Source organism: Myxocyprinus asiaticus, chromosome 9, assembly GCF_019703515.2.
Source record: "Myxocyprinus asiaticus isolate MX2 ecotype Aquarium Trade chromosome 9, UBuf_Myxa_2, whole genome shotgun sequence".
Classification (NCBI taxonomy): Eukaryota; Metazoa; Chordata; class Actinopteri; order Cypriniformes; family Catostomidae; genus Myxocyprinus; species Myxocyprinus asiaticus.
This window is the reverse complement of record NC_059352.1, coordinates 19,511,313-19,524,906: the sequence shown is the minus strand read 5'-3', so window position 1 is coordinate 19,524,906 and position 13,594 is coordinate 19,511,313. Positions and strand designations below refer to the sequence as shown.

At 36.6% G+C, this 13,594-nt stretch overlaps 1 protein-coding gene across 7 annotated transcripts in view; it reads right to left on the bottom strand.

Moving 5' to 3' along the window:
• Nucleotides 1–6,304: 6,304 nt before the first annotated feature.
• Nucleotides 6,305–13,594, bottom strand: part of opa1 (OPA1 mitochondrial dynamin like GTPase) — a 55,703-nt gene continuing 48,413 nt past the window's right edge. For all 7 annotated transcript variants that reach the window (XM_051705939.1, XM_051705940.1, XM_051705943.1 and 4 more), the window contains 2 exons: nt 8,392–8,460; nt 6,305–8,040 (listed from right to left, as the gene is read on the bottom strand). In XM_051705939.1, coding sequence (XP_051561899.1) covers nt 8,396–8,460 — 65 coding nt within the window. In that variant the 3' untranslated portion in view covers nt 6,305–8,040; nt 8,392–8,395. The remainder of the gene's footprint in view (nt 8,041–8,391; nt 8,461–13,594) is intronic.

Below are 13,594 nucleotides of genomic sequence, written 5' to 3'. Positions count from 1 at the left end.
AGGGTGAATGAAGTCTGTTGCTTTCTCAGGCACGATGACACTTGGCGATGAAGGGGTGTCGACTCGGCAATCAAGAGGAGTAATAAGATCTCATTCACATATATACAAACCCATGAATTTAAGAGAATAAAATGCATTTACATCTTTACTGTAATAAAATTGGTGTTCTCAAACAGGTGAGGCAAAATTGGTATTTGTCATTGCATTAGAAGTGAGACATTTTGAGTTTTATGTACTAAAGTAAAAAAAAAAAACTAATCATTTAAATGTTGGCTGTCAAACCAACGTATCCTTGTGAGAACTGGTAAAAATTCAATGAAGATGGCGAAATCATAAGATATCATACAACTCGGCATGTAAGTCTTCCAGACCAACCAATCAAAATACAGAATTCCAAGTCCATACAATACAGCAAATCAAATTTCCCTACCCTCCTATCCAACATTTTATTTTAAAATAGGAAGTGTCTGTCAGCATATTTGGTAACTCATCCATATTTATTTAGGCTATGCAGTGACAATAATGTCAATAACTTGTGCACTTTCATCATCTCTTTTCAATCAGTGATTATCCTATAACCATCAAAGTCAGGTTTAGGGTTTGGCTAAAGGGTTACATTTTATGATTAGGTTTAGGTTTGGGTTTAGAGTAAAAATCGTGATATCATTGTTTGTTGGTTCATTTATTTTTCTCAGTTGGTGTACATGTCATGTGCTTTTGCTTGAGCCAACTTGTACAATTTCACCACCTTGTACTGTTATTAAGACTTGTCACGAGACTGTGTTGCATAATTTTTCGACGCCTTGGACCCCCAAATATGATGATCCCCTTGCGAGGAACAATTCTTTTTTTTAAATAAATTGTTAAAAAAAAAAATATTCCAAATGTTTATTTTGTATAAAGTTTATAGTGTTTTTTCTTTACCATCTTAGGCCACGTCCACACTAATAAATTTTCATTTGAAAAAACATATTTTCTCTATGTTTTGGCCATCCTTCCACACTGAGATGCCATTTTTAACAGCAAAAACTGAGCTTTTCGAAAACACTCTCTCAAGTGGATACATTTGAAAACGTCATCTCGCGTTATAGTGAGAACAGGGAAAACTGAAAACAATGACGTATTTGTTGTCATGTGATGCAGTCATGTGATCCATTCAACTCAAAACAATCAAGATGGAACCCATCATGTAGCGGTGTTGTTGTGCCTGCTATTCACTTTGAGAATAATTTTTTTTAATTTATTTGTTTTATCCCCTTTTCTCCCAATTTGGAATGCCCAATTCCCGCTATTTAGTAGGTCCTCGTGGTAGCGCAGTTACTCACCTCAATCTGGGTTGCAGAGGACAAGTTTCAGTTGCCTCCGCTTCTGAGACCATCAATCCATGCATCTTATCACGTGGCTCACTGTGCATGACATCACGGGGACTCACAGCACATGGAGGCTCATGCTATTCTCCGTGATCCACGCACAATTTACCACGTGCCCCATTGAGAGCGAGAACCACTAATCGCGACCACAAGGAGATTACCCCATATGACTCTACCCTCCTCAGTGGCCTAGCTGGAGTGACTCAGCACACCCTGGATTCGAACTCGTGACTCCAGGGGTGGTTGTCAGCATCAATACTCACTGAGCTACCCAGGCCCCCCAGGGAATGAGTTGTTAAAGATAAAAGTTATTTTGTACAACCTTCACATTACATTCCTTCAAAGGTGACGAGAAGTTTACTCAGAATCACTGTCTGGCAATGGAACACAAGGATAAATGCATTTCAGATTGGGCATGGAACGGTGATTTTTCGCATGCGCAGTAAGAGGATTTAAGAGTTTTCATACTTTTCAGTGTGGATGGACACCATTAATGTTGATTAATGTGTCCAGATTAATGTGGATGTGGCCTTATTTTCACTATTAATGTTTGTATATTAACATATTTTGTTTAGTGCTTTCACAATAAAAAATTATTCCAAAGCCGCTTTACTGAGAATGTGACCTTACAACCACCAGTGAGCAAACTTAAAGGTGCATTCAGTAATTTTTTCCTCATTAAAAAAGTTTAACTCCTAAAGACATGAATTGTAATTTTGCAATATATGTAGTAAATCATGACAACTTACATTAAAATGAAGACTCTGGTCATATCAGTAACCTTATAAAAGCTGTTTTATTCTACATGGAGAGGGTCCGAACATAGGGGCTGCCATGTTAGAATCACATGACCAGCCGAATACTACTCGCTTAATCTCAGTAACTGTCCTGTTATTTGACACTTTCACTCATTGATAAAAGTATTCATGGCTGATTGTGAATACTAAATTTCTATAATAGCATCTGAAACTGAAAACTATTGATTTTAAATGATGCAGCTTCCAAGCCGCTTGGTGTCAGTGTAAGTCCAAGATGACACAAAGACAAAAGTTACTTGAGTGCACCTTTAAGGTTCATGAAATATTTTTAATCTCAAACATACTGTATATGCATATTTTTATTTTATTTTATTTCTTACATTTCAAAACTAGGGCTTTCAATAGAATAAAATAATCATGGTTAATCTCATGATTTCCAACCAGTCTTTAGAAAGTAGGATGAAACAGTAATCATGTAAAATTCGGTAATGTAATTCTTTTTTTTTTTTTAGACCTATTTTTTTTATAAATGTTGCTATAACAATGCAAAAAGCACTTACCAATTTGCTTGAAGTGAAAATCAGTCCTCCTTTCCTGTTTAATCAATCAATCGTACGATCATGCAGAACATCTCAAGTTTTTAAATCCATAAGGATCTCTTTCTCATCGGCAATACCAGCAGTGACAGCCGACTCATCAGCAAGATCTTGCGCTCTTCGCTTTCAAATTACATACATCACTTAAAGCGTGATTGCATCACTCAAGGCCAGCTAGAAGGCCTGGACATATCCTAAAGATCACACCCACAAGAACAAATAATCAATCTGATTGGCTGATGAATCTGACAATCGGACTTTAGATGCCTATTCACTTACACTTTTGAGGGATTCTGTGGAAATTCTGAAGGTTTGACAGGGTGGATCTCAGACTCACGCGCTGCTTCGGCTAAGGGGCATGGCTTCGGGCATGCAATTTGTGAAACAGTTGTCACACTTTGCTTGTAAGCATCGAGGAATAAATTCTGATTGGATAAATTTTTTTTGTTTTTTTGCTATTCGTTTGTAGATTAATTAGGAGTTGAAAGCGATTGAAAATACATATGCAAAAAGGTCAATGAGAATGAAAGGATGAAAAAATATTTATTTATTAGGCATGTTACGCCAGCAGAGAAGGCTTTACTGGCCCTGAGAAATCACCACTGGTGATACTAACACAACCTGCTTCACTCCTATTGTCATTGTTTTTTGGCCATATTAGTTCAGTTAAAAATTAAAACCCAACCCCGTCTTACAGCCCTTTATCAACTGTGATCTGTATAGGACGAGGACAGCACAAAGCCTAGAGGGGTTGGCCCATCCCTGAAGACAAGCCTGTGAACAAATGGTTACATGGCCAAAACAGCCCAAGAGCTGAATTACTGAATTTATTTCCTTTTCCCAAGCTTTATTCATAAAGTGACTTGGCGTGCCCACCCTCTTTGTGCCCCGCCACCCAAAAAAAGGCAGGCGGTGAGGTAGACAGTGGGCCGATAACAGAAGGAGCACAGACTGAACAATCCAGTATCTTTTGAGGCAAAATAAAGCTTTGTGAACATCGACAGTGGTGGCACATTTGACAGGTCTTTACTAGTCTTCAGACCCTTTGTGTCACTCACATAATGGAGAAAAACACAAACTGAGCCACTGTGGCATTATGGCCCTGACTATTAGTCAACATGATGGCCTTTGGAGATGCTAATGACCATATAGTGTGTCCTCCCCCGTCCTCAGAAGCCAGTTATCTGATAGCACAAAGGCATTCTGCTGGAGGTTGACTTTGTCTTTGCCCCTATTGAAAACGCAACAAAGTCATTAGGTTAAGGTCTTTTTCTTTTCCCCCCCTCTGAACACTTCTGCCACCCCTTCTCCATCTCTCCTTTTTAACAAATGGGGAATATCATCACTCTCCAAGACGCGAGAGGCCATATGTATGCATGCGGCCCTCAGGTGCTGGAAAAGAAATAGACCGCTCTCTAAAAAAACAAGACACCCCACAATTCCCTTCATACCCCTCCGGCGAGGTAACGATGCAAGTAACAATCAAGGCCTTGTGAAACGGGAGAGGATGCCCAGGAGTTAAAGACCTCTTGCTCACTGTGTTATTCATCAGTGCAGGCTGGAGCTGGGAGCTCAAGGGCCCCACGCTTCCACACATAGCCCAGAGGTCTAGCTCTACAACCCTGCACTGATGAGCACACAGAGGCCACAGAGCACAGAGCATACATAAGAGCAAGGGCCACTCACACCTAACACAGATCATCTTCCAGCTTCATAAGCTGCTGGAAATGCACATTGACATGCATACACTCATTTGCATACACTGTCTGAGAATGGTCCTTATTATATAGTAATTCACATTAAACAATATAATTTCAAAATATCATGTCTATTTAAAATATTTTATCAAGTGTATAATTATTCTAACTGATCTATGTCATCTGAAGCAGTTTGAACTGAAGATTTCAAAAGTTTAACAACAAAATTCACTAAGAAGTAATTGCGATTTCATACTGATTACCCACTGATTACATACTGTCATTGTTTTATAACCTGATTCACTAAAATAATAATTACGCAAATCAGGTAACGGTGTTAATTAACCTAAAATGTAGTGCAGATCGCGATTTGCACAATGCAATTCTTGATCTTGTGGGGTAAGTTCTGAGTGCTAGGTTGTGGAGGATGCAGCAGACAACCGCGATCTGGCATACATTACTAGCACTGTAGCACTGATTGTTTTGACCGCTTCATTATTTTGATTTTTGTTTTGTTTGATGTGTAATTTTTTTTCTTGTTTCAATAAAATGAATTACATTTTTCTAAATCAAAATCAACCGGTAGAAGTGAAGTGCCTGCCGATACAATCACTGTTAATACTAGCCATGATATGCCAGTATGAAAATGATTAATAATATTTACATTCTCTATAATTTAACAGAGCGTACATCCAAATTCTTGTGAGAATTACATTTTCCATGCGTATAAAAGGAGTGTCACTGTAATCATGGATGCCGTTAATGCACAAAAGAATGTCATTTTCTATTCTTCTAATTCATTGTATACAGTCCATTTACACTATTTCAACTTCTTATGAATGTGCTGTCTTTTTCTTATGAATGTGCTGTCATCGCTGGTGCTTGACACAAAATTATATAAACATTGGCTAGAAAACGTATTAGAAAAAGTATGTGAACCCTTTGGAATTAGCTGGTTTTCTGCATTAATTGACCATAAAATGTGATTTCATCTTCATCAAAGTCACAAGACAAACACAATTTGTATTTTTTTTAAACCATTCTGTATAGTGGATGTTTACGGCTATTGTCCTGCTGCATCACTCAACTTCTACTGAGCTTCAGCTGGCACACACCAACTCTGACCTTATCGTGTAGGATATCTTGATAAACTTGGGAATTTATTTTTCCCTCAATGATGGTAAGCGTTCCAGGCCCCGAAGCAGCAAAGCATTCTGCAAGAATGTACAAGAACAATACAATAATTTGTGCATTATAAGTTAAAACAGATTGTGTTTGTTCAGTATTGAAACTTAGATGAAGATCAAACCAAATTTTAAGACATAAAAGGCATAAATGCAGGTAATTCTAAAGGGTTCACATACTTTTTCTTGTCACTTTATAATAGGACACAGAAGATTCAAAAACTGGAGAAGAAACTCAGAATTGAATTGCACTCGACCCAGCCCATTAGCGCGTTGCTTGCAATAGCGCCAAATCCACTTGCTCCTTGCGCATGCTTGCACGAAAATACCAAAGTTTCATGCACACTGACTTTGCGCTTATGACTTATGGAATAGAGCTGCGCTTAGCGCTAGCGCTCTTAAAATAGGGCCCACAAGGTTTAACCACTAACCCAATTATAAACCTAACCATATAGCATAAAGAAAATTATTGAAGATAGCATTTTTATTTGTTGTGTTATTTTGTACATTTCTTTCAAATTATTTTTAGGTGTTATTTGATTAAAACAGTAATAACTTGGCTTAAGACAGATTTTGTGCTTTACAAATGCTTTCATGAGATGAAGGAAAATGTTGGCATTCATTCTGTTTATGCTGCTTGTTTAAGTACTGGAACGCTGGAGAAAGCAACTGATGAGGTCAAGACACGCTCAAACTGTAGATCTTTCAATATTGGATGTGTTTATCAAACAAAAAGTATGACAAATATGTTTCCTTTTGTTGCAATTTAACACAACATTTCATCGAATAAACCAGTTCAAAAGAACTAAAGGCATAAAACTGAATGGAGAAAACATGCACTGTGACACCTGACAAAATGTTTAACGATGGTTGCCAAAATAACAGCATGCAAAAATCCCAGAAAACTACAAAGGTTGAACTCACGTTGGATATCATCCACCTCTTGTCATCTTATACTGAGATCTTTTTAAAGGACTTTTAAAGTCACTTTTATTATTTCTTCTTTAACACCAATTTAATAAATAAACCACATCTGATGGGGTACAACATGCAAACAGTACAATCTTCAAAAAAGGGGGGGAAAACATTCTTGAACCAACCTACAGATATTTTGTTACAAGCATCACACTTATATTATATTTCCACATTGTGATAACAGAGCCATGATTACAATGAACTTAGTTTCACTTGACAAGGACATGTTTATTTACCCATTTACATGTATGAGCTACCAGGAACAAAGGTTTGATAACCCTTCACTCAAAATTATAGGACTTTGAAGTGGATTTTATATTTGTATAAGACCCAAGCAAACTGCAAAAAAAAAAAAAAAAAACATCCAGGGAGCAAGATGAAAATTTAAATGTGCAAGCAAAAAAGAAAAGTGCAATACATCTGAAGATGAACAGGGTAAATCAAATGCATTTTAATCCCTTAAAATTGAGTGGAGAGCAAAAAAAAAAACACACAATGGACAGCATATGACATTGCATTTTCATCCACTTGTTTGAGGAGTGAAAGATCTGGTGCTGTAACTTCCTCAATTAATAAAACCTGTGTTTTACATATTCAAAACTGAAGATTAAGTTATGTTTTCTTTAATACTTTGAACTAAGCTCAGAGTGACTATAAGCAAACTGGGAAAGTGCATATGTACAAATAAGATCTACAAATAACGGCATGTATTAATGTAGACACTACAAAATAATTACAGAAGATGGTGGTCTATTTATATGTTAAATGGGGAGATGTTAAGATGAATATAATTTTAACTGTGACATACTGGTCACAAACATCAGTATGTTGTCCAGTCTGTGAGAAACGACACAGCTCCAAAAGAAATACAAAGACAGAAATTGGTTATTTAAGACGTTTTGGAACATTCTCTCTATTCACAGCCAGGCAAATCAATATCAGATGCATTAAACCACGTGGCTTCTCAATAAACTTCACCTTCATGAATAAAGCCAGTCAAGGAAAAGAGAAACCCAGACAAACTCCTCATTTATTGGGAACGAGGGATGAGAGATGTATGTGCATGTCGTTTCCACCCTTTTCTCTTGTTGCTGAATCCCTGTGCTTGGCGAACATGTCTGGTGAACACATTGGCGGAAGAAAGAATAACGCATGGTGTTCTGACCAGTACCATTCTCTACTTGAGTAAGTGCTTACGCTCCAGCAGTGATTAAATGTGCAGCAAAGTTAAAGGGACTCCTGCTCACTGCACTTGCTTACACAGGGGAAGTTTTAAGAGGGAGTGTGTGTGTGTGTCAGTCGGGGAGAGGATTGAAAGTTGATGCAGGACATGTTAAAACCAGAGCACAGGAGAAGCTAGGAGGACAGCCATTTTCAAAGGGCAAAAAGCAAAAATGATGTTGTCAGATCAGTGCAATTTCTTCTGTAAGGATGTGACTATGTCCAAAAGCATGGTGATCCTGAAAAAAGACAAAACATTTATTTGATTAAAATGAAAACCACAAAATGTATTTTAATTAATATCATGAACCATTTCTAAAAGTTCCAACCCTTTTTGATGCATGAATTTCCATGACTTTTCCAGTCATTCATAATTACTGGATAAGGATTTTTACAATAATTTGATATAAGTTGTATTTTAAGTTTTAGAGTTAAGCACAGCTAGATGTATAAAATATTCACTATATATAATTTCTTAATTATTATTTCATAATGTGTATTCTATTTATTCTGTTAATTTGTGGGGCAAAAACTGTCTCTACTATTTGGTTTCATATTTTTCCATGCAGAATACAAAAATAATCACTTACTTCGCTATTTCTCTTTGTGAAGAGCTTCTATGAAGGCTTCAAGTTTCTCCTGAATTTCACGTACTTTTTCTGTAGAAAATAAAAATGCAAATGTGAGTACAAAAATTTATGATGCTGGGGTTTCAGAAAGGCACAAAATTACAGTTTCACCTCCCTTGCACCGATAGAGCATCAACTGTAAGGACTGAAGTAGTCTTCTCAAGTTTAAACATTTCTTGTTGGAAAAACCCTAACCTGGCCACATCACTGCAAAGCTGCACTTTAAAGTGGACTCGTATGCATAAAAATATTTTTTACATTTTCTTGCGAAAAAGTATCAGTCGTCAAATGCCACTGTGGGTACAAACAGCAGATGGTGGCCACTGACAGTTCAGCACTGAAAGGTGTGTGCGGTTGAGGAGCAGATGATGAAGAGGTGGTGTTCTGTTGCACCTCCTCACCTCCACATGCTACTTCAAAGCCTGTCCCCTTCAGGGAGTCATGGAGAAGGCAGAGGAGAGCCAAGGGAATGGGTGATAACTTTAAATTGTGTGACACAGAGGGAGGTATGTTAATGAAAATGTTACCAGAAATTATTCTGAATAAAAAATAAAATAAATAAAAAATAAAAATCATCCTTTAAACAAGATAAATTTACTAAATAAATACGTTTATTTTTCTTAAAACAAAATAAAAGCAAAACAAAACAAAAATGGGGCAGGGTCAGAAATTAACCAAGGCTTGGGGCAAAATTGCCATGGAAAATAATATATTATTTTATCATTTGATAAATGTCATTATATTATTTTCTAGGCCTATCTAGTAATGCATAGAGTAGGTTTCAGCTACTTAACATAAATTAACAGCATGCTATGTATTTTTATATGGATAGAAAAAGAAGGCCCCTGAACATCCAATTCCAGGGGCAAAATACTGCCCTTTAATAAAAAAAAAAGTTGTCTTAATAAAATGTCTGACACTGATTAGGGGTAAGAATAATACTTTAATACAAGATAACAAGCCTTGCACATTAATTATCTTACAAACAGTTGAAGTCAGAAGTTTACATATATCTTAGCCAAATCCATTTAAAACTCAGTTTTTCACAATTCCTGACATTTAATCGTAGAAAACATTCCCTGTCTTAGGTCAGTTGGGATCACTACTTTATTTTAAGAATGTGAAATGTCAGAATAATAGTAGAGAGAATTATTTATTTCAGCTTTTATTTCTTTCATCACATTCCCAGTGGGTCAGAAATTTACATACACTTTGTTAGTATTTGGTAGCATTGCCTTTAAATTGTTTAACTCGGGTCTAACGTTTTGGGTAGCCTTCCACAAGCTTCTCACAATAAGTTGCTTGAATTTTGGCCCATTCCTCCAGACAGAACTGGTGTAAATGAATCAGATTTATAGGCCTCCTTGCTCACACAAGCTTTTTCAGTTCTGCCCACAAATGTTCTATCGGATTGAGGTCAGGGCTTTGTGATGGCCACTCCAATACCTTGACTTTGTTGTTCTTAAACCATTTTGCCACAACTTTGGAGGTATGCTTGGGTTTATTGTCCATTTGGAAGACCCATTTGCAACCGAGCTTTAATTTTCTGGCTGATGTCTTGAGATGTTGCTTCAATATATCCAAATACTTTTCCTTCCTCATGATGCCATCTATATGGTGAAGTGCACCAGTCTCTCCTGCAGCAAAGCACCCCCACAACATGATGCTGCCACCCCCATGCTTCGTGGTTGGGATGGTGTTCTTCGGCTTGCAAACCTCACCCTTTTTCCTCCAAACATAACTATGGACATTATGGTCAAACAGTTACATTTTTGTTTCATTAGAACAGAGGACGTTTCTCCAAAAAGTAACATCTTTGTCCCCATGTGCACTTGCAAACTGTAGTCTGGCTTTTTTATGGTGCTTCTGGAGCAGTGGCTTCTTTCTTGCTGAGCAGCCTTTTAGGTTATATCGATATAGGACTTGTTTTACTGTGGATATAGATACTTGTCTACCTGTTTCCTCCTGCATCTTCACAAGGTCCTTTTCTGTTGTTCTGGGATTGATTTGCACTTTTCGCCCCAAACTACACTTATCTCTGTGAGACAGAATGCGTCTCCTTCCTGAGCGGTATGATGGCTACATGGTCCCATGGTGTTTATACCTGCGTACTATTGTTTGTACAGATGAACATGGTACCTTCAGGCGTTTGGAAATTGCTCCCAAGGATGAACCAGACTTGTGGAGGTCCACAAATTTTTTTCTGAGGTCTTGGCTGATTTCTTTTGATTTTCCCATGATGTCAAGCAAAGAGGCGCTGAGTTTGAAGGTAGGCCTTAAAATACATCCACAGGTTCACCTCCAGTTCAGTACACCTCCTATCAGAAGCTAATTGGCTAAAGCTTGACATAATTTTCTGGAATTTTCCAAGCTGCTTAAAGGCACAGTTAACGTGTATGTAAACTTCTGACCCACTGGAATTGTGATATAGCCAATTAAAAGTGAAACAATCTGTCTGTAAACAATTGTTGGAAATATTACTTGTGTCATGCACAAAGTAGATGTTCTAAATGACTTGCCAAAACTGTAGTTTGCTAATATTAAATCTTTTAAAAAAATTAAAAATTTGTTTTAATGACTTCATCCTATGTGTATGTAAACTTCTGACTTCAGCTGTAAATTTGTTTCTCAATGTATCTTGTTTGAAGAAGGCCCCTGAACATCCAATTCCAGGGGAAAAATACTGCCCTTTAATAAAAAAGTTGTCTTAATAAAAATGTCTAACACTGATTAGGGGTAATTTTAATATGAGATATTATATGAAAACAAGCCTTGCACAATAAGTATCTTACATAAATTTGTTTCTCAAATAAATGTATCTTGTTTTAAGGATGTTTAGATATTTTAACTGGAAAATAAGACCAAAAATACATTATTTTTTTTATTTTTATTTTTTTGCTGTGTGAGTCAGAACTCGAAATTCATTTTTAACAAATGATCCGTGCATAATTTACAGATCTTAAAACTTTCAACATAGGAATTTCGTGTTGCAAGAACCAATCAAAAAGTAAGAGACTACATGAAAAAAGCAGCATCTTGAGGAGGAAGACTCATTATGACACATTATGTACGTTATGTACCCATGAACGTCCATTTGTGTACTAATAGAGTGAGAACAAACATTCTAAGGTGTCATGTGAAGACAGGTTAACTTGGCTTTTCAAGTGGACACTGGGTTACACGTTTGTGGCAGTAACTTTATACTGTCATCTGAGGGTCGTGCAGCCGTTTTAGGTGTATTTGTGGTAATGGGGGATGGGGGATTCCCCTTTCTCCACAGAGGTGTGGGATGAAAGACATAAGACAGCCTTTGTGGACATCTGACATCCAACACTATGACCCACACACAAACGCACACGTGCTTGCGCATACAAACACACAAACTTTCACAAATATCCTGAAGCCTGGAAACATGACCATTTAGCACCTTCTGCGCACACACATACACAAACTCATGACCCTTATCTTTTTTTTTTTTTCTTATCTTTCCTTTTTTGTGTGTGTGTGTGTGTGTGTGCCTGGGGACATAAAAGCGAGTAATGGTAAAGGATAGTGAATATAAGAGCCATTAAGTTTGGGAGAGGGCACTCTGCTACGACAGGTGTAGAGATGAAACTCAAGCTGGCTGTGGCCTCCTGTTCGTAGAAATCAGGACTCTACCACCTTACACTGTGAAATGGTAAACTCCACTGAATTCCTTTGATTTCCACAAGGTTTGGGAGATAAAAAAAATATATATTTCTCTCAATATTTTAAGCCTTTTGGAAATATTCACACATATATTTTAATGTATTTGCTCTGAAATGGCTTAAACAGTATTTTATTTCAATCAGAGAAACCATAATTTCAGCCATTGCCATTAAAGAATGAAAACAGTAAAAACTAGGTTAAAATAAATTAAGGCATGTTTTCCCAGTTTTGTACTAAATGAACATCAGGAAGAATTATATTTGAACATTTTCATTTATTGTGTATTAAAAATGCCACATGGAGAGTTTTGTGATCATTTTTGAGAGTTCTGACCAATCACTGAAAGGGACAGTTTGAACTGATTCATGTAAACAAACTAAATTTACCAACTAACAGCATTTTAGTTACTGAAGTTTAAATCAGGATCTTTTAACACTCTTATATAAGTGATAAGAGATATGGAGACATTACAAAAAAGTTTATTCCAGTTAAAGGAATATTCCAGTTCCAATAAAAATTAAGCTCAATCAACAGCATTTGTAGCATAATGCTGTTTACCACAAAAAATTATCTGGATGCCCTTTTCTTTCAAAAAAGCAAAAATGAGGTTATAGTGAGAAACTAATATTATAGGTGAATGGGGCAAATTTCTGGAGGGTTTAAAGGCAAAATGTGAAGCTTATAATTTTATAAAAGCACCTACATTAATTCTTCTGTTAAAACTCATGTACTATTTGAGCTGTAAAGTCATTTTAGTTTTTTTGGGGGGGGGGTTTGTTGACTTAGTTGCCATGATGATGTAGTTGTAAAATTTGGCTATAAATTTACACAAAAGGTCAGTAAACAATTTTATCACACTAAAATCATGTTAACACACATATTGTATTTTGAAACAGTGAGTATTTTAATGTTTATGGATTGGCCACATCCACTTACATTGTAAATGCCTCACTGTAACCTAGAATTTTGCTTCTTTCTTTTTTTTTTTTTTTTTTAAGCAAGTCAAAAAAATCTCAATACTATTTATATTAATCAAAATAGTACTTTATAATGCATAAAAAGGGACAAACAAAGGACTGGACATGGTATAAATCAAACTGACATCAGCTACTGCACTGCAGAGGGCAAATGGAAGTCTATGGAAACTGTCAAACTTATAACATGTACGTTTTTTTGCCAATGAAGTCTTAAAGAAGAATGGATGGCTAATGATGATGTGAACTTGTGTGTATATCGACTTAAAGCGTCTGAAAAGACTGTGAGAAACAGATATTTATTTCTGTTCACCATCTGTTTGTTCCACATGGAGGAACGCAGAATAACGTTTTAGAAAAGGCCAAAACAAGACTTTTCTTTTGAGCTCCATGGAAATGTGACGTAGGAGACAGAACTGCTCCTTCCCTGCACATGTGAGTCCGAGAACAGGATCCAAACTCCATTTAGAGCCCTGTTTACCTAAGAGATGAGCTTTTGG